The sequence below is a fragment of the Herpailurus yagouaroundi genome, unplaced genomic scaffold, assembly GCF_014898765.1.
Source record: "Herpailurus yagouaroundi ecotype Mexico unplaced genomic scaffold, PumYag 140, whole genome shotgun sequence".
NCBI classification, from domain to species: Eukaryota; Metazoa; Chordata; class Mammalia; order Carnivora; family Felidae; genus Herpailurus; species Herpailurus yagouaroundi.
In genome coordinates this window covers 71,004,820-71,026,865 of record NW_024412395.1, presented here as the reverse complement: position 1 = coordinate 71,026,865, position 22,046 = coordinate 71,004,820, and the positions used below count along the sequence as shown (strand labels likewise).

The 22,046-nt window shown below is 40.1% G+C and overlaps 1 protein-coding gene across 7 annotated transcripts in view; it reads right to left on the bottom strand.

Moving 5' to 3' along the window:
• Positions 1 to 428: 428 nt before the first annotated feature.
• Positions 429 to 22,046, bottom strand: part of MYO1B (myosin IB) — a 190,459-nt gene continuing 168,841 nt past the window's right edge. For 5 of the 7 annotated variants that reach the window (XM_040475695.1, XM_040475693.1, XM_040475692.1 and 2 more), the window contains 8 exons: positions 21,634 to 21,720; positions 18,153 to 18,227; positions 16,700 to 16,834; positions 13,510 to 13,616; positions 10,645 to 10,777; positions 10,138 to 10,290; positions 7,764 to 7,891; positions 429 to 1,752 (listed from right to left, as the gene is read on the bottom strand). In XM_040475695.1, the coding sequence (XP_040331629.1) occupies positions 1,629 to 1,752; positions 7,764 to 7,891; positions 10,138 to 10,290; positions 10,645 to 10,777; positions 13,510 to 13,616; positions 16,700 to 16,834; positions 18,153 to 18,227; positions 21,634 to 21,720 (942 nt within the window). In that variant the 3' untranslated portion in view covers positions 429 to 1,628. The remainder of the gene's footprint in view (positions 1,753 to 7,763; positions 7,892 to 10,137; positions 10,291 to 10,644; positions 10,778 to 13,509; positions 13,617 to 16,699; positions 16,835 to 18,152; positions 18,228 to 21,633; positions 21,721 to 22,046) is intronic. The other 2 variants (XM_040475696.1, XM_040475697.1) reach the window with 1 other exon arrangement.

Genomic DNA, 22,046 nt, shown 5'->3' with positions numbered 1-22,046 from the left:
GCGGGGCTTGAACCCATGAACTGAAAGATCATGACTTGAGCTGAAGTCGGACGCCTAACTAACTGAGCCACCCAAGCACCCCTCTAGTTCCAAATTTCTACTCACTTATTTCAGGAACTATTTCAGAATCTACCACTTTTAGGCACATGCTGGAGAAGACGAAGAGAAAATAATGATATCCTCTACCTGCACCAATAAACATAAAGGCTTCTGAGAATTTCTTTATGGGAGCAATCATTTTAAGTACAAAAATTAAAAAGAAAGTCCTCCCCCACCCAAATACTTTCAATGAATGTTTCTGGTTTATAAAAGGCTAAGTGAAATTCAATTACACAGAAAACATACACTGTTTGAATTGTAAAGCCTTTCTATGTGATATTATATTGACATACAACATGAAAAAAAGAGCCCGAGATACAAAAATACAGTTGTGATTCAGGAAATGGCACCAAATTAGAACAGTTTTATTATTTAACATACCAATGTATATACATTATCCTCCCAAATAAGAAACAATTTGATTCCAAAGTTTAAAACGTAGTTTCCAAAATGAATCCTTATTGTAAATTTGAAAAAAAAAAAAAAGTCCTGCAAATTAACACAATTTTGACCCTTGACTAAAATATGCACCCTGTACCAATCACCTCGCATACAAAATGTATATTATAAATAAAACTTTCAAAAAAGATCTTGGATGTTTATTGCACGTTGTACAGAATGCTTGCCACTATCTGAAAGGCTTTTCAGCTCTTTACTGTATAATCTGTTTAAAGGATTTCTTCAAACTTGGGTGAGAACACTCTGCAAATATGAGCCTATATAGGATCATAGATGCTGCTTACTAGAAACAGGAAAATACAATCTTATTTGTAGACTTATTTGGACTGCTTCTGCACTTTTTCTGAAATAAGAATGACTCTGTTGTTTAGTGTTAAAAGCAATGACAAGATCCGGACACGTTAAAAGTCCTGTTCAAATGTCAGTTTTCTCTTTTCAAATAGAAACTACGTGGAGAGGCATTTTTTTTACCCAGTCATATATTTCTACTTTCTAGGACCAGCCCTTCTTGAAGTATATTTGTTAAAGATCACACTACAGGATTCAGAACAATGCTGTTTGTCAGCAACAGTTACTGTTTTGGTTTCAACATCTCAACCTCTCTCAGCCCTAGTAAAGTTAGCACAAAGCAGCCAGCCTGCCATGGCCTGAAAAACAAAAAAGGGTTCCCAATAAGTTTTCACTGCATCCAGCACAGTGCCTTGCAAAGAGCAGGCACGCAATAAATATCTGATGAATGAATGCACTATCTTCTGGGACCATTTCCTATACGTAATTACTGATTCATGAGTAATATGCTGATTTAAGGTACACAGATCTAACACAATGACTAAACAGAAAACACGTGTGACATGTTACAGGCCAGGACGCTGTGTATTTTAAGGGTTAAAACTATTCCCATACTAAAAATTGATTAGTCGAATATTTTTATTTTGCCAAGGGACTCTTAACAGTATTAGCCTTTGGCAATTCCCAAACATACAACGAACCCCAAACAAAACGAAACGAACCAAAACAAAATTGCACTATTACAGGGAAACAAGTCCGTGAAAGCAGAGAGGAGGAGCCAGTTAAGGAACAGCAACTTCAAGGAGACGGTTGTTTTTTCGTTTGCACGTTGGGACGCTCCCATTTTTCTGGTTGCCCTGAATAAACTTCACACATACTTTATCCTGTCTGAACTGAACCAGGAACCTGGAAGAAAAGAATAGGGCAGATTAAAGAAAAGTACACACACAACAGCTGATGATGACACTAACACTAGCTTTTGTTTCTTTCTTTTTTTTTAAGTTTATTTATGTATTTTGAAAGAGAGAAAGAGAGGGGTAGGGAGGGGCAGAGACAGAATACAAGCTGTCAGCGCCGAGTTTGATGTGGGGCTCGATCCCACGAACCTTGAGCTCATGACCTGAGCCAAAATCAAGTCAGATGCTTAACCGGCTGAGCCACGCAGGTGCCCCCAACTAGCTTTTGTTTCCTAATGGATATTGACCTTGACAAGTATTGCCTCTTTCCATCAGCACTTGCAACAGCCATCACTTAGCCCCTAAGGAAAGTGAAGTTCATTAACTCCTCACACTCCAGTAAGGTAAGAAGGGCTAAGAAGAATTATTTCCATGTTTCAAATGAAGACCAACCTGCTCTTTTCCCATTTTTCTCCATTTTTGCATAGTAAGACCACAAACTGGCAGGGGGTGGGGGAGGTTCCTATTGAATTACCAACAGATTGAGAAAATTAAATGAAAAAATATCATTAAAGAGGTCTAGAGACACTCCAGACTAGGATTTCCAAACACTGGTTACTGACATTATTTCCTCAACAATTTTTGTCATATCCACACACTATGCTAATAGTTGTTTCTAACCCTAAATAAGTAGATTTCAAAATAGCTGTGACCTATGGAATAATAATAAAATTGCAAGTTTGATATTCCCTTTATATTTTTTAATGTCCATTAAAATATATATACTATATACTACATATAGTATAGTATATATAGTATGTATGTAATAGTATATATATATAGTATATATATATATACGCTATATATTGCTAATACAAACTAATATATACTATATACATATATAGCATATACATATAATCATAACACTTACACACTTTGTCAGTGCACACCCAAAGCCACTTCTTATCCTACAGTAGTAGTACATGTGGTACAACATGTGAAACCGTATTCTAGTTCCAATCTGTCCTTTCATAGACTGTTAGGGGTCAAGTGCTCGTCCCCTGGATGATTCGTCACACCTTCCTACCACAAACGTACTGCATTCCTGCTGGGCTCAGGGCTGCAAGGGACACCTGGCCATACAAAATGAGGTCCCTGCCCTCAAGGATGGCATCCCTGTGGAGGAAGGAGAGTGGCATGACTGGACCAGAACCCGGGCTTTCCCATCTCAAAGCCAGTGCTCGTCACTCCAGCGTAAGAGTCAGTACAACGTTGCCATATTTGCAATATGTTTCTCAGGGAACAGTTTTCTGAGTTGCTGGCATATAGCTGAGTCACTCTAACAACCGTGTGACAGATCGCATGCTCACTGGATCCACGACAACGGCAAACATCAAAACAGCTCTGTTCCATGCGCATTAGTCTCAGCGTCAAGGTCTACAGAACCCGTCCGTGTTTTGCAAACATTGTCTACAGGAGTGAAATGTGACACATATGCTCCTGATTTATCAATTGTTTTAACAGGATAGTACTTCCCTGCTTTGGAATGGTCTATTTTTTTTTTACCTTGAAAGTACTGACAAAAAGAATTATGGCTCCAAAATCGCATCTCTCTAGCATATATACTTGTATCTACGTGCCTCAAAGAAAGAAAGCACCTTTCGAATTTAATGCCAATACACACATTTAAAAAATCAAATATTTTGACATTTTAATTTTCAAAGACCACTTATAGTGTAATGAAAGTATAGGGAGTTCTCTTCCCCAATAACTTTAGCATTGGCTGTCTTCATGTTCACAATGCATGACTGCAAGATTTATTGAATGTTCACCATGCACCATACTTTTCTTAGTAAGTTACATATATTAACTCAACTTTAAAATAATCCTATGAGGCAAGTAATATTAATTTTTTTTAATGCTTATTTAGTTTTGAGAGAGATAGACACGCACGACTGGGGGAGGGGCAGAGAGAGAGGGAGACACAGAGTCTGAAGCAGGCTCTGTCAGCACAGAGCTCGACGCGGGGCTCAAACTCATGAACTGTGAGATCATGACTTGAGCTGAAGTCAGATGCTTAACCGACTGAGCCACCCCGGTGCCCCATAGGCAAGTAATATTATTCCTCTCCACTTCATAAAAGAGAAAACTGGAGCATGGCCCACAGTGAGGGCATGGTAATCAGAGAATCACCCTCCAGCAAACAATAATGTTGAATGCATTCTTTCACAGCATCAATACCAGTTTGAACGTCACAGCAAAAAGAATTTAGATGATTTGTTCTGATTTAAAATATTCAGACAAACAATTGCATATGTTGAATGATTTACACGTTTGTATATTATGTGTGTGTACCCATGTACATACACACACATATTTAAAGTGTTTAATAGAACAAATTCACTTTGGTTTTTTCAATACTTTTAGGACTTCGTTTTTAGAAACTGTTTAGAAATATTACACATTTTAGGGGCGCCTGGGTGGCGCAGTCGGTTAAGCGTCCGACTTCAGCCAGGTCACGATCTCGCGGTCCGGGAGTTCGAGCCCCGCGTCAGGCTCTGGGCTGATGGCTCAGAGCCTGGAGCCTGTTTCCGATTCTGTGTCTCCCTCTCTCTCTGCCCCTCCCCCGTTCATGCTCTGTCTCTCTCTGTCCCCAAAATAAATAAATGTTGAAAAAAAAAATTAAAAAAAAAAAAGAAATATTACACATTTTATTTAAGGTCCTTAAAATGCAATCTATTTATGGACTGAACCGTTTGGGAATAAGAACTGGGAATTACAAAGCAGGTTAAAACTGCTCTAAGGAGTAAATAGGACTCTGACTCTCCTCTTGTAAACTGATAGCCAGTTTATCCATAATGCCTAGGAAGACTAGGTGTATTAAAATATTACTTCTGCTTCTGAAAAGGACACACTGAGGAAGGTTTCGGTCATTGAACTGCACACTGGATATAATACTAATCTGCCGAGGGGCGCCTGGGTGGCTCAGTCGGTTGAGCGTCCAACTCTTGATTTCGGCTCAGGTCATGATTTCACGGTTCATGAGTTCAAGCCCCGCATCAGGCTCTGTAATCACGGTGTGGAGCCTGTTTGGGACTCTCTCTCTCTCTCTCTCTCTCTCTCTCTCTCTCTCTTTCCCTCTCCTACACTTGTGTGTGTGCTTTCTTTCTCTCTCAAAATAAATAAACTTAAAAAAAAAAGTACTAATCTGTAGAGCTGGCAGTGAAATGGATTAAAGCCACTTAGGACTGCAAAAAAAAATACATCACGGGCACCCCTCCCCATGACTTTGTAAAATTTTTTAAAAATTTAAAATGCGCCCCAAGGAGGTGTATGATCCTTGCCTAAGAGCTCTAGAGGTTGTGAAACAGGCTACATTGACCGTTGCTCTGCCATGTGGCTCCCTGAAGCCTGGGCAGGGGAACACGGGTGCTCTGTGGGATGCCATCAGCTGTTTTGTTTTTATGAAACCAAACAACGATTAGGAATTGGAAAAGGAAAGGTGTTTTGGACTGGTTTACAATGCGACTAAATGTTTTGTTTTCTTCACATGGCCACCCTGTAAACCTTCATTCCCACAAGCATGTTTACTGAAAGCTTACGCATCCAGAACATCATACCTCTCTCTGTGACAAGGCAGGGTCCCTGCCACCCACAAGCAAACCATCCCCATCAGTGTTGCACAACTGTGTGCCTCACACACAATGTGAGAACCGTGGGAGGGTTCTGTGGTGGATGACGTATGAGAAATAGCACACACTATCCTTCCCAGCCCCTCTGGAGAGTCATGATGTGTGACTACACAGCACATCTGGGGAGACCTGTAGTAAAGACAGATTGTACATTTCCATGAGCCACTACTTTCTTCATAGCAGAGGCTGTGTTCCTACAATACCAGCTTGGGAAATGCTTAAGAGTAGCGATCCTTTGTGGCCTGGGTGTTGATGTGACTTTCTCTGTAAAGACAACCTCATTAATGTAGTGAGTCAACCGTAAGGCTGCTTCATCCGTATTCCAAGGAGCTCCTGCATCTGGAATACACAGAATCTTCCCGGGATGAGTGGGAATTACCAGTTCCACCGAAACAGAAGCCCTGCATCCCAAGTTATAACACATTTCAACTAAAGGGAGTTTAAAGTTATAATAGGCCCTAACAGGTTAAAATCTTAATTGACTAGAACCCAAGTAGCCATTATATTTTTTCCTAATACGTATTCCTTGTTTAATGAGAAAGGACCCAATGACAAGAAAAGCTATTTAGTCCAAACTGCAATTTCCTTCGTAGGGTATACATAAAGGTCAGTCTCCCACCAAATCTAAATACCACTGTTGGGGTACAATGAGGACAGATGATGAACCCAAGGTTCTGTACATTCTCAAACATCAAGGAGAGTTAGCTTGGCCTACAGAGGGATAAGAATGGGTATGAATTTATTTTGCTTTTTATTTTATTTTTTTAAGTTTATTTATATTGAGAGAGAGAGAGAGAGAGAGAGAGAGAACAGGAGTGGGGGAAGGGCAGAGAGAGAGAGAATCCCAAGTAAGCTCTGTACTATCAGGGCTCTGCCCCAACACGGGGCTCAAACTCACGAATCATGAGATCATGTCCTGAGCTGAAATCAAAAGTCGACACTTAACCGACTGAGCCACCCAGGCACCCCAAGAATAGGTATGAGTTTATTTTAGAAAGACTTTTAGAAAGAGTTGAAATAGAATAGGCTGGCAAAAATCTTAATTAGAAAATAAAATGACTTCTTGAGCAATCTGGTTCCGTGACTTCTTACTGTACATGCAAAGAAGTATATAAACAGGTAGTAAACACTCTATTGAAAAGTAAAGTAACCAATCAGGTTTGATTGATATCAGCACAGTAACTCAAATTCATTCAAATGAGCTCATATCGATAGATTTCATAAGTGGGGGGAATGCTCCAACCTGCATAGAAATAATCAGTCTCTATCCTTAGAGCCCTACTGTGAAGTAAAAAGAGCAAAATTTCAAATTTATATATAGCAGTCTTAGCACACCAGTCAACCTTGTCAACATGGAATGCTTATTCTCTATCTATCTATGTCAGAAAAAGGCGTAGCAAATATAATACATCCAAAACAGCACTCTTGATTTCAGCCCAGCCACCCAGCCACCCCCAAACCCTTCTTTCTTAAGCGTCATCTGTGGCAGTAAATGGTACCACCATTTGGGCTCAGGCCCCAGACCTACCGTCCAATCTGTTAATAAGTCCTCTTGTTTTCCCTCAAATTACATTTGGAATCTACTTCTCACTACCTCCCACTCCCACCCTAGCCTAAGCCACATCATCCTAGACAGCTCAGAGAAGCTCCCAATTTTTCTCCACTTCCATTTTTGCCTCCCTAGAGCTATTTTCCACACTGCAGCCAGAGGAATCTTTGAAAATCACAAATCAGATCATGCCACATCCTTGCTTGAAACTTGTAATAGCATTCCATCGACCTCAGTAAAATCTCAACTTCTTACCTTAGCTACCAAGCTGCACATGGCCGGGTCTCTGTCTATCTCTTCAGGGTCTTTTCCTACCATTTCACTCTACCATTAAGTTCATTCCCATCTCAGGGCCTTTGCACCTGCTGCCTCCCTGCCCTGGAAGGCACCTCCCAAGATGGTTGCCTGGCTTGCTCCACTGATTTCAGCCTCAACTCAAATGTCACTGTATCAAACAAGCCTCTCTGACCTCCCTATCAAAAATAGCACACTCTGGGCCTTATCCTGCCTTTTTTCCCTCTCCACAAGCATTTGTCATTAACCAAAGTCATATCACTTATTTATTATGTATGCATATTTGTCTCTTCCACTGGGATGTCAGGGACATGAAGGTAAGGACTTGATCAGTACCATTCACTGCCCGTCCACCATCTAGAATAAATATCAGACACACACTCGCTGCTTAAAGGTAGTGGCTGCATTAATGAGTAAGACTAGAGTGCTCGGCTGAAGCAAGAAAGCAGAAAGTGAAACACCACATTCAAACAGTTATGAACATACTCATCAGAAATTTCGATGCTGAGCTTCTGTTTGGTTTGGCTGAGAGTCGTCCGATACAGCTTTGTGGCCATTTCAATAAGGTGATCGCTGCTGAAGAGAAAGTCTCCTTTACTAGCTGCTTCAGAGCCCTAAAAGGACAAAGCAAGAGTCAGACCATCATAATTAAAGACAGCTTAGGAGGTAAATGTTTACAGGCTTGGCTGAAAACGTATTTACTGTCTCTTTAAAAAAAACATTAGTTACCGGAGTCCACTCTTCCAAATAAACAATAACGATGAAAGCGGTTATTTCTTCCAACTTGCTCAGGGCACTTTTAGTAAGGTTACCTAACCTGACGCTACCCAAAGTTGGTAGGTAGACCACAGGCACCTTCCACATCACCTGGGAGCTTGTTAGACAAGGAGAACCTCGGGCCCTAGCGCAGGCCCACTGACCAGGATCCCTGAGTGATCTGTTTGCACATTCAGGCTTGAGAGGCACTGACCTAACCTAGAACTCAATCTGAAAGGGCTGTTTAAAAAATTCTTCAGTGGCTTGGTTAAAAACATAAGCAGAACAACAACACTCCCAACAAATATCCTAAGGCAGTGGCTCTCCAGCTAAGCTACACAAAATAGGATGGTTGTGCCCCATTCCAAGAAACTCTGGTTTGAGGGGACTGGGGGCATGGCCTGGGCACCAGCATTATTATGTGTAATCAAGGTTCAGAATCACTGTGTTAGGACTGGATATGCTCCCTTTAAGTTAGGATCCACAGTGGGGAAAAGAGGCAGAATGAAGCATACGGGACTTTCCTAAGTGTAAAAACAGCAAGCTACGTGCACTACCAGCTAGATGCAGGTCCCTAAATATGATTAATATTCGCCGACATCTGCTTAGTCAGTGACTATTTGTTATATGAAAGGCACTATGCTGAGCACTTTACACAGTGTCTCACTGAATCCTTATAACAACGTTATGAACTAGTGCCATTATTTTCTCCATTTTAAAGAAGAGAAAAGGGTGCTTGGGTGGCTCTGTTGGTTAAGTGTCCGACTCTCTAAAAAAAGTCTTTTTAATGTTTATTTTTGAGAGAGAGCACGAGCTGGGGAGGGGCAGAGAGAGAAGGAGACACAGAATCCAAAGCAGGCTCTGGGCTCTGAGCCACCCAAGTGCCCCAGTTGGACTCTTGATTTCAACTCAGGTCATGATCTCACGACTTGTGAGATCGAGCCCTGCATTTGGCTTTGCGCTGACAGAGAGGAGCCTGCTTGGAATTCTCTCTCTCCCTCTCTCTCTGTCCCTTCCCCACTCACGCGTGTGCACACACGTGTGTGCACATGTGCTCTCTCTCAAAATAAACATTAAAAAGATAATTACAATAAAACATAATGAGGAGAAAAATTAGGTAGGCACACAGAAGTTAAATGACTCGGCCAAGGTCACTGTAAAATAGGTGAGACCAACTCCAGAGCCTACATTTTTAACTACTTCGTTCAAATCAGGAAGTCCTCAAGGCACCTAGGTGGCTCAGTCAGTCTGACTCTTGATTTAAGCTCAGGTCCTGATCTCACAGTTGTGAGATCAAGCCCCACACTGGGCTCACGCTAAGCATGAGGGCTGCTTGGGATTTTCTCTCCCTCTGCCCCACTTGTGCTCTCTCTCTCAAAAATAAATAAAATTAAAAAAAAAATCAGGAAGTCCTAGTTAAGCTAAAAAAGCACTGAATGTTAAAAAGTCTTTAGGTCAAAGTTATGAGGCAGTTGTTTCATTGCGGTTGCCTTCTTTAATTAAAAAACCACAAATTAAAGATGAATAAGGGGACGGACATTTATCAAGCGGTATACAGAAAAAACCACAGGAGGAAGCAATGAACATCCTGGTATTTCCATGTATTATTCTCAAAATAAAGCACATCACTGTGAGTACAAACAAAAGCTGCTCAGGGAAATCAGAATTCAATGAACAATAAATGTGATTAATCAGTTCAATTTCAACTAGTCAATTTCAATCACTGAAAAGCCAAGCCTGAGATTTTACATAGGAGTGAATATAGCCCAAATCTGCAAATCAATAACATGTAGAACATTTTAATGTTTTTGTTTTTTATTTTTTTTATTTTTGAGAGAGAGACAGAGACAGAGTGCGAGCGGCGGGAGGGGCAGAGAGAGAAGGAGACACAGTATCTGAAGCAGGCTCCAGGCTCTGAGTTGTCAGCACAGAGCCTGACGTGGGGCTCGAACTCACAAGCCATGAGATCATGACCTTAGCCGAAGTTGGACGCCTAACTGACTGAGCCACCCAGGCGCCCCAGATGTAGAAAATTTTAAATCAGTGCCTCAGAGATTGGACAAATGCAGAAATCTTTCAAACAAATCAATAGTTGGACCTTTACCTCTTTGAGATGGATGGCAAAGAAGCCATCATTCTGTGAGCTCATCGATACTTTGGTCACATCCACCAAAGGAACCTCTGACTTGATCTGCCCGGACTTTTGATCGGCAAGAAGGAGATTATTATTTGTTAAGAGGAAAATCCGGGATGTGCTCTAAAACAAAACAAAACAAAACAAATAAGGATGTAAAACCAATGATGAAAAACACCCCAAGTGGTCCTTGAGTTTAAAGTATTAGTTATTTGCAGAAATGCCCATTTTATTCTGTATCTTTCAGCATGCATACCTATGTAAACTGAGAACACACTAAAAACACAAATAACGTATCTTAAATCATGAAAGTTTCAGAGAATAAGCAAAAATCCACCTAAGCTTAAAGGGGGGAACATCTTCCTTTACAAGAATTCTGCTGAGAAAATGAAATGCAAATTTGAATATTCAGAAAACTAAAGATGACTGTCCCAATTGATAAACACTTCTTACAAGTCTTCAGGGATAGCATTTTACCTTCCCATTGGCACGGTTAATTTTGTTCACCACTTCAGCAATGATAATCTTTTCTTCAATAGCATCTTTGAGTTTCTTATACTTGGGATTCTTGTTGATTTCCAGGTAAGCTCCTTGGAATGGTTGCCCAACACTAGAGGGAAAAAAAAATTCCCCTCACATTAGAAACAGTTCCAGATGGAAGTATTATGGGAGAAAGGTAACACGTTAGCTGATTCTGAAGAGCGATAACTTCATCAGAGTTAATTTTATGCATTTTACACATGTCCTAAATAGTTGGAAATGAAACCTGAAACCTACTTCAAATACATTTGTGATGTCATCATGGCATTTTGTAGGTAGGACTTTGATAAAAATCTTATCACATGGAACAATCAAGATAGAAACCAAGGCCCAAGTGCATGGTCTCAAGGAAAAGGCAAATCCTTCTAATCTGTTAATATAAAGTTAACAGCTACCCACAAAGGGCTTCTAATGCCTTTAAACAACATGTGGCAACAGGAAAAAAGAGCACAGATCATTACCATCAGCTGCTTCAAAGAAAAACTTCATTTTCTTGCAGAGAATCAGAAAATCAATAGGCCGCCTGGGAAGAACAGATCCAGAGCAACCGCTTTAGAAGAAAGCTACAGAGCACTTAATATTACCATATAACACTGGCTCTAAATAGGCAACGTATGAAAGAAGAATCAGGCCTTTCCTCCTAGGATATGCCCCTACTTGGACAGAAGGGGCCAAGGTCACCATTCAGAAGCAGAGCAGTTTTCTTTCAAACAAACTGTATCTTACAAGTCGCACAATCATGCGCTAGGATGTCGATTTCCCTTAAAGGTTTGTGGGGTGTCACCTGCAGGACAGCTTCTTCAAAGACACCAAAAAGAACCCCACAACAACAACAACAACAACAACTGTGGCTTCACTCTGAGCTGTAAAGTTCTGGCAATTTGCAAATACAACTTTAAATGCTTGTGTTGTGGGTGGAGGAATAGGGAAGAAAAATCCACGTAGGTGGTCAGTGTTTCACAGCTCCCAGCACATAACAGGCTGGCACCCAGAAGGGCCGCTGCTTCCCACAGTGGTGGGAGGCTAAATTATCCCACCCCTCTGACTGCTGCGGGGGGAGCATGCACAGAGAACACTACCCAAAGAGGACCTGGCTTGATGTTAATATTTTTTTCTTGCTGTTCATAGTCAAATGCATCTTTATTCATTTAATGTTTTTAAAGGAAGAATCAACAAATGTGTTTTTAATAATCAAAAAGTGCTAAGAGTCTCTGAATTTGTTTCTTCAAAAATGCATTTTTCTCCTTTCAGTTTCTGAAGCGTCACCCACAGGGAATGTTAATTAAGACGATTACAAGTGAAAAAGATATAAAGAAAAAGTTAAATCAATTAGTTGCTGGAGAGAGCACAGGGACCATTTTCGTGTTCGAAAGTGCTTTCTTTAGCAGGCACTTTGGACAACTTCAGATGAAGATGTTACGTGGGACTCACGGGGAGTATGTACCATCTCAGGTCACCAGGTCAGCTGACCCAGGAGGCTGTGTCCCTAAAGACACAGAGAATACAAGCATAGCACATGGAATACATGTGAATATACCCAGCAGATATACTTTTTATTTCTGGGCCGTCCTTTGGAAGAAGCTAAAAGTTGTTAAAGACTTCGCTTGAAATTGTACAACCTACTTTTTTATTTAAAAACAGATGAGAAAGGGATAAGGATTCTGGGGAGAAATGATGAACTTGGGAGATAGAAGAATATTCAGATAAGCGGTCTTTACCAAGGGTTTCACTTGGTAAACTTACCACTGATATTGCTTCTTTTATTGAGTGCTTGGTGCCTACAATAAAGGGACTGATCTGACTGCACAGGCCACTAACGTCATGCCCAAGGAGTTAGCAGACCAAAGGCCATCACAGAGCAGTGCTCCCGCAACACTCTTAGAGTGACAGACCAGCTCGCTCTTCTTTACAATGCAAATGAGCCTGACCCAGCTGGTTCAAGGAAGAAGACTGGCATGGGGATTACAGTATATTACCAGCAGACATTGGGCCGGCCTCTGAAAACTATGGAAAACGAACAAGAATTTACAATGAAGATTTATCTTAATAGCCTATACAACTTGTATTTTAAACGATGACTTCTAATTATTTAGTGAAGTGTTTAGGCTAATGCCAATGAAATAAAACCAACAAATGTAATCTCATTTCGTTACAGTATGCCATGAAAGCCATTGCTCAAAAGTGTTTAAGTGTACTTTTTTCAACAGAGCTGAGCTTTATTTCCATGTTTATTACATGTTTATCTTTGATGTCGAATACATATTAGAATCAGCATACAACTTGGGAGAAAAGCTGGATGTTCTCCACTGAATGGGTTAAAAAGGAATATAAAACTACAAAATACTCATTTTAGGTCTTCAATTCTAAATTATGGAAAACAGAACAACAATTACCTTGCCATTTTTCTCTTTCTAGTTTTCCAAGATGAATTTCATTATAAAATATTTTTCACTAACAATTAATTTTAAGAAAGGAAATAAGGGATTAAAACCACTTGACTTTAAGTACAGAGTACAAATAGTCTTAACACAGAACTCCTATCTTCTATTTAAAATACAAATATTTCATCATAGTATGAATTGAGAGTGATTAACTGATGTCAACTGGAAATCTAGTGACCTAAGCAAACCCATACATGCCATTTGCTTTTGTCTGGAAGAGTTAGGCTGATCATAAAATAATTCATAGAATTAAAAATCTCTCATGTATCACTGAAATCAAACTCCACTAGAAGCGACCTACAAATATATTTGAGGAGCTTTTAAAATACTGACTCTTATGGGTAAAGCAAAGCCATAATACCTAGATGGGTATAAAGCCTTCTTGTCTTTGAAGAGTTCACTGGCTTCTAATTTTTCTTCGTAGATCAGCTTTTGCTGGTCTGTGAATTGGTCTCTGTATTTTTTACACTGTGAAAAATGAAAAGGAGAAAAAAAAAAGATATCACTTACATAAGTCATTACTCATTCTTAAATATGCTAAGCCAATTTAGTAACATGAAGAGTAAGAGTAAATGTGTACAAAATATCCATTTAAAAAAACCAAGAGCATTTTTCCTTTTTGGGTTTTAAAAGGTTGGTCTTAGAAAATGCCATAAAAACTACGGTCTGTATTGTGGAACCTGGGATGCTTCTTCAGAACACGCGAGGGCCTTGCTAGCAAGGGCCCTACTGGGAGTACTGACCCTCCCACTATGACATCAGCCCCCCCACCCCCCCACATCCTTTAGGCCTCAGGCTGTCACACTCTTCTCACAAAGACTTAGCCTAAGAATGACATTGTACATCACAACTCACTGCACACATTGATTTACATGCACACACATAGACAACTGACACAAAACCTTCACAAAACAATTCCTTCAACATGCCCTGTACTCTATTATTTTTTTTTTAAACTTTAGTTTTTATTTTTTTAAATTTACATCCAAATTAGTTAGCATATAGTGAAGCAATGATTTCAGGAGTAGATTCCTTAATGCCCCTTACCCATTTAGCCCATCCCCCCCTCCCACAACCTCTCCAGCAGCCCTCAGTTTGTTCTCCATATTTATGACTCTCTTCTGTTTTGTCCCCCTCCCTGTTTTTATATTATTTTTGTTTCCCTTCCCTTAGGTTCATCTGTTTTGTCTCTTAAAGTCCTCATATGAGTGAAGTCATATGTTTTTGTCTTTCTCTGACTGACTAATTTCACTTAGCATAACACCCTCCAGTTCCATCCACGTAGTCGCAAATGGCAAGATTTCATTCTTTTTGATTGCTGAGTAATACTCCATTGTGTGTGTGTGTGTGTGTGTGTGTGTGTGTGTGTGTGTGTGTATAGATAGATAGGTATATACACACACACACCACATTTTCTTTATCCATTCATCCATCGATGGACATTTGGGCTCTTTCCATACTTTGGCTATTGTTGATAGTGCTGCTAGAAACATGGGGGTGCATGTATCCCTTCGAAACAGCACACCTATATCCCTTGGATAAATACCTAGTAGTGCAATTGCTGGGTCGTAGGGTAGTTCTATTTTTAGTTTTTTGAGGAACCTCCATACTGTTTTCCAGAGTGGCTGCACCAGCTAGCATTCCCACCAACAATGCAAAAGAGATCCTCTTTCTCTGCATCCTCGCCAACATCTGTTGTTGCCTGAGTTGTTAATCTTAGCCATTCTGACAGGTGTAAGGTGGTATCTCATTGTGGTTTTGATTTGTATTTCCCTGATGATGAGTGATATTGAGCATTTTTTCATGTGTCGGTTGGCCATGTGGACGTCTTCTATCCTACTGTACTTCATTTTAAAACGCTGGTCAGTAATCTATTAAATTGATTTCACGACTCACAAATATGCTACAACCCTTGGTTTGAAAAATACTGCTCTGAACCCCCTATTGCCATTTTACGGTATGGACACCTGACCTGAGAAATCTCTCCTTTGGCTGGATTCTGAGATGGTACTGAAGGGACACAGGGGGTGGCTGGAGGGGCAGGGACAGGTTGTTTTATTTTTATTTTTTATTATGTTTATTTATTTTTGAGAGAGAGAGAGACAGAGCATGAGCAAGGAAGGGGCAGAGAAGGGAAGACACAGAATCCAAAGCAGGTTCCAGGCTCAGCTGTCAGCACGGAGCCCGACATCGGGCTCAAACTCACAAACTGCAAGATCATGACCTGAGTCAGAGTCGGGACGTTCAACCGACTGACCACCCACGTGCCCCTAGGCCAGGTGTTTCAGATGAACTCTAAGACATTCAGTTAGAAATGTAGTTGAGACCCACTGATATAATGGTATAAGGGAATGTTAGCATTGCTGCCCACCCTTTCAGGAATAAACACATCCCTCTCATTCTCTATCCCCAAATGCAAGGGAGGTAAGGGCCAGGGGCCAGGGGAGAGCAGAGGCAGAGCAGACTCCTGGCATTAGAAGCTCCCCATCGTTATTTCTGAAAATAGTCTCACTGTCAGACTCAAAGAGGGAGATGAGCACTGAGACACTGGTGAATTTCACCAAACTGACTCACTAAGTTAGGGAACAGAAGGGAGAATCCATTTCCACATGCTGTGTCACCAATATTACACTATTCAGTGATAATGTCACTCTACATATGTAATTCTGGAAAGGGACAAGCCTACAGTGCCCAGCAGGAAAGAGTTTCCTGGAAGTGATATCCATCAGTCATTCACTTACCAAATATAATAAGCCTTTCAATGATTGTATCGTAGGATTATATGATTATCGTATTAATGATTATATCGTATCTGACACTTGTACATATTTAGCATTCCATATATCAACTGAACTACTAAAATAAAGTCAACATCTATATAAGTAACCCACGTACTTCTGGGCAACACCTAAATAACACGTTATGCTCTCATAAAATTAAGGAAGCTAAAAATATAAGGCAGTGTCAAATAGATTTTTAGCTTCCATTTAATTCAGGTTGAGGGAAACTTAATCTCTTTGATGTCTCGGGAGGCACTCTAAAGCCGTTTTTTTCCCCAGTCCATCAAAACATGTAGTGTTCTCACGTACGTTTATGCACGTACTCAATACATCTTAGAAAGTAAACTCCTACAATCTTCCAGATTTAACTATATCCTGTGAAGATGTTCAAATTTTATTATTTCTATCTCTGGCAGTATTCCTTCAGGTAAAGATGAATAACAGAAACACATCAAAACAAAACAAAAACCTGAACTACTTTAAAGCAACTGGAATCTGGAAGGGAAAGACACTGGAGCCATGCACACTCTCCTCTCCAGACAAGGATGACAGGTGACAGTCATGGGAACACCTGGCTGCTCTAGAAATTCTCACACAAAGCCAAGTACGGTGCATGGTTCAAAAATACCAAGGTCCTCAGATACGTCTCTTTGAGGTTAGAGGAAGAGCATGGTTAAAAATCTGCTTTTACATAACATTTTTCAAACGCTCAAAATATATGTTAAGAAGTCTCTGAAAAAAAAAAAAAAACCTAACAAGGCATTTTTTTACCCTCCACAAGTGGAAAATCCTTTTTAGTTCTTTGTGAGTAGAATCCAAAAATAGGTAAGGTCTTGATGGCCAGTTCTTGTCTATTGGAGATAAGGAAGGCATCTTATTTTTCATTTCCAAGAAGTATTTTTGCACCTATGTTGAGTTTGACAAAAAATGCTAGATAAGTAAAATATACCAGAAAAGTCATTGTTTTACATAAACCAGGATCAAGCAAACCACTTGGTGGAATTTAGCAAGTTTTAGTTTATAAAATGTTGCAACTCCTCTGGAAAATCTCTTTTTAACTCTCTGTATTGGTTGGGAAAATCTAAGCTCCACTAAATGGTTAAGAGAAAGGAAGAATACTAATTTTAAAATTAACATTAATACTTACACCAGCTAACACTAGAAAGCTGCATTGTTTAATAGGCAGCCACTTGCCACCTGTGACTATTTCTGTTTAAATCTTTAGTAATTAAAAGTTAAAAATCCAGTTCATCAATCACATTAGTTACATTTCAAGTGCTCAACAGCCACATGTGGCTAGACTTTATTGTACCACAAAGATCTAGAACATTTTCACTGCTGCAGAAAGTCCTATCGGACAGCACTGCTCTAGAGTACTGAATATGAGCCAGGAACTGTAAGAGCTTTCAATTATCACTCCATTTTACAGGTGACAAGATGAGGCTCACAGAAGTTATGTGATTTGCTCAAGCTGTAAATCTGTACATGGCAGAGTGAGTTGGCTCCAGAGTTTGCACGTTACCGCTACATATACTTCTCTGGAAGCCAGAGGGAAATGTTAGAATCCATCCCGGAATCGTGGCACAGCCCTGCTCTCCTCGTTGACCAACCTCGCCCTGCAGCAGCTTGTGGCAATTCAGCAGGGCAAGATCTTGGTGTTCCCCTCACATTCCTATGTTGAAATCCTAACCCCCAATGGGATAGTGTTAGGAAACGGGGCCTTGGGGAGGCAATTAGGTGAGTAAGGTTACAAGAGGTGGTGCTCCCAGGATTACTGCTCTTATAAGAAGACACGGGAAAGAGCTTGCTTCTCTTCCTCTTCTCCTGTGAGGAAACTAGGAAAAAGCCCTCACCAGAACCAGACCATGCTGGCACTCTGATCTTGGGCTGCCCAGTCTCCAGGACTATGAGAAATAAATGTTTATTAAGCCACACAGTCTAAGGTATTTTCATTATAGTAGCCTGAACCAACACACCAGGCTTTCTTGGGTTCCCCTTCCCCAGAGAACGTTCTCTCTGTCAAAGAACATTTCATTGATCATATGTGGGCCGCTAACCTGACACAATTCTACCTGAATTTGAGGGGAAATAATAGAAGGTCACAATCTCTCAGTGTCACAGCTAGGGTTTAATAGTTACCAAACAAGTCATTTATGATTGAGGTGACGCTATTCACTAGTTAGTCCTATAATGCTAATTAGCCACACAGAAAGTATAGACTTACAATTCTCTGAAGCGTAAATTCATAAATTTTCTTTCCAGCATTGGCTCTGAAGAATTTCCTGTACTCCCGACGGACCTTTAAATAGAAGCAGCAGAACACAGAGGTTAACGTGTGGCCGGCAGGTGCCCATAGGATACACTTCTATCAAAAATGAAAAAAAAGGTGGAACAAGTCAAATTTGTAAGTGACTTTCTGGATATAGTAAAATGATTGAAGCACACTGAGACAGTGGATTTTAAATCAGAGAAAAAGAAACGAGAGCTGCAAAGTGGTACTACCAGAATGTTCTAATGTTTTAAATCCTCTCAATTCGTTTTTAAAGTGCCTGAAGATTTGACAAGAAACACTCTACAGGCATGGCTACAAACTCATCACAAATCAAAATACATATCAGAAAAAAAAATTACATAGGTAATTTTCACTGCAAATTGTTCTTAAAAGGTAAAAAGAAAATGCCTGACGAACTCCAGCACAGCTTCCAAAGCCCTGCATACGAAGACAGGACTTCAGTGCCATGTGCTGGGAGCTCATTGTGCCTAAAAATAAGAATTTAAAAAGAAGCTTGTGGTCTCCCACTAGAAATCTCCCATTTAACTGCATTAATTTTTCTCTCATCTCTCCTCCTGTCCGAGTTTCTACTAACACTATCACAACACTCAGGACATGTTACAGTTTTAGTTTCCCTATTTCTTCCTTGCTACACTGTCATATGCACTTTGCACACTAGTGTTCAACAAATCAAATCCCTAGGTGAGGTGTTTACCGAATGAATGAATGAATGATACAGTTAAGTTTTGAAACTGAGAAAAAAAACCTAAAAACTACTTAAAATACCGATTGTCACTCGGCTGTCAATGAGAACGTTAGATTTTAGCAAAACACCAGCCTATTTGAATAATTCAGACATGCTATGCCTTTTTCTTTTGTCTTTACTTTTCTGGGTTTAACCGCACATGTTCAAAATCCAAGCTCACAACCTACTAGCCAAATTCAGTTTGTAGAAAAATGTTTTATATGCCTATTTTTAAATGAAGCACTTTGCACGGAAAATTCAGGCTACACGTTTCTCTTCAAGTTTTCTAAGATCTAGCAACGGTGAGCCCCATTCCCACATGACAAAGACGAGACCACAGGAGCTGTGGCTGCCTTTATGAGACAGGATGCTCCACGCTGCTCAGGGCCCCATCCTTCCTGATACACCTTCCATCTGCTAGTTCCCTCATCCTTGTGACCTCCCTGGTCCCATGGGACATGTAAGCACCAGACCCATTCTCTACGCTTATGGATTATTAAGGTTTAAAATTTTTTCCAGGGGCACCTGGGTGGCTCAGTCGTTAATTAAGCATCTGATTCTTGGTTTCGGCTCAGTCATGGTCTCACAGTTCATGAGTTTGAGTCCTGCCATCAGGCTCTGCGCTGACAGTGTGGAGCCTGTTTGGTTTCTCTGTCTCTCTCTCTCTTTCTCCCTCTGTCTCTGCCCCTCCCTCTCTCAAAAATAGATTTAAAAAAAATTTTCCCCCAGATACCACACAGGAAGTTCCTCCTTTTGTTCATATTCTATGGTACTGATTATCCTTTCTCCTTTAGCCAAGGAGTTGCTAGATTCAAATCTCAAACTAATAAAGTTAGAAGGGACAAAGGGAAGAAAAATGGTACCTTTTAATTGGCTCCTGGAATTTTAATAGCATAGGGAAGCAGAGAAGTTAGAGTAAGGTTTCATGTGAACATATCCATAGAAATATACTGGAAGTCCTACCATATGTAGTTGAATGTCATTGTAAGTGAGTTCACTGCAACATGCTTTTTGATATTCACAGCAATATTTCCCCTGAAATATTCTCCAGAAATACAGCTATAAATAGAAAAGGCTGGTGACACGTTGACATATAATATGGGCTCCCCTCACGGGCCCTGGCAGTCCAAAAATGATCCACTGAACTTTGTAATCAATTCCACAAGAACCTAATCACATAAAAGGGCAAAACTACTGTTCTTACCAACATCATTCTTTAAAAAACACTAGCACAAAATTATTACATTCTTGGACTTCAGGGAAGTTTAATCTTATTTCAGAACAATGATAATGGTGACATATTAAAATACTTCTGTTTTATTGGAAACCGGGGGGGGGGGGGCAGTTACATCTAGAGTAGGGCCCGTTAACTTCAGCTCCAACACCATTCACCTACAAACTGAACTTGATTTATAGGTTACTAGCATACACCCCTAAGATGGAAAGATTTTCTGAAATCATATGCAGTGAGTTAAACCCAGAAACTGAAGACAAATGTGATTCTGCTGGTAGGTATTATACAGGGTAAAAATCCTGACTCAATGTTTGGTTCCTTCCTTTTATGAAAATCAGGATACAAATCAGAACAAGTGAGTAAAATGGGAAATAAAATCCTTTAAAAAAAGTAGTTCTAGAACTTGTTTAGAATTCTTGAAATGGAACATCTTAAATTCATACTTAAGTTACTTCTTAAGTACTTCAAAAATTACTTGATGAATATTCAGTATAATCAAAAAGGTTAATTCACTGAAAGTTTACAGGCTAAATTTTCAGGGGAAAATGCAGATTACTCAAAAGCAGAACATACAGATACTGCTGATGCTGTTTAGATTCAGAGTCAGTGGCTTCCTGGATGGTAAATATTTAGAAGAAGATGAATGGTTATTGCAAAAATAATAAAGAGGAATAGTGTCAAATAGGGGCCTAATTATTCCTAAAAGACAATATGGATGGTACCCTAAGGTGATGAGTTATTGAATAACAGGAAGACACAATCTTTACACTGCCCGAAAGTTGTTCTCAATGGCAAAAAGTTGTTTCTGGAGCTCAGTCATGTTTACTTACGCATCTTGCCTAAAGCAGTAAGCACCACTTTGAAATAAACCCTACCCTACATTAAAAGGCATTTGAATCTAAAGTTCTCTTTAACCCGAATGAGCGACTGCTGGTCTTAATTGCCAAAATCTGTACTTTTAATGCAAAACCCTTTGGTTTCTAAGCTGAATAATTAGAATGGCAGTCACTTTGTAGAACACTCTGCTTCCAGGAGCCATCGTTGGAGCAGAATAGGCAGACAAAGGGAAACAAAAGCCAGATATCCCCTGGCTGGCCACTGTAGACCATGGGTCAGCTTTTAGCTCAACTACTGTAACTCTGTCTCATGAATTAAAAACAAAAAACAAAACACAAACTTCATCTCCATAAAGATAACACAAAATAGGACTTGGATAACAAAATGTCTTATTAGATGCTTTAGATACTTTAAACCTATTATTTAAAGAAATACACAACAACATCAGAAAATATTAGTGCACAGGTTTGTTCTCAAAAAGAAATGGAATTAGGCAAGGTGACACTGTAAAAGACTGTGCAGACCATAAGCAAGCATCATCAATCATTTTCTCCGGGTTAGTAAGTGCTAGGCTTCATTGAGTTCACCGTGGACAGAAAGAAGGGGTGGGGAAGTACCTTTAGTCCAAGCCAGTAAGCCCAAATGACAGCGACTGCATGCTTACGCCTAGCCTCCTCCTTCAAGCGTTTCAATTCCCTTCGAGCCTAGAACGTTTTAGATAGTAAATAAAAGAGACGGCCCAATGCAGACAGCACAAATGACCAGAAGAAGATACCCCACCAAACAGAAGAGCCAACTTATGAATAAGGATTTCAGAATGATAGAAGAATAGGGCATAATCACTTAAACCCAAAGAATCCGCGTAAGTCTGGTGCAGTCCTTTGTATGTTTAGTGCACTGAGCCTCTGTTCCAGAGGAGGGCCATCTATGTGGTACCGGAGGTAAGCCACGCCTCTGCCCCCCTACTTCCAGTTTTCCCTTTTTCCTCCCTCCTCATTCTCTCTCCTTCTTCTATTCTCCACACTCTCTC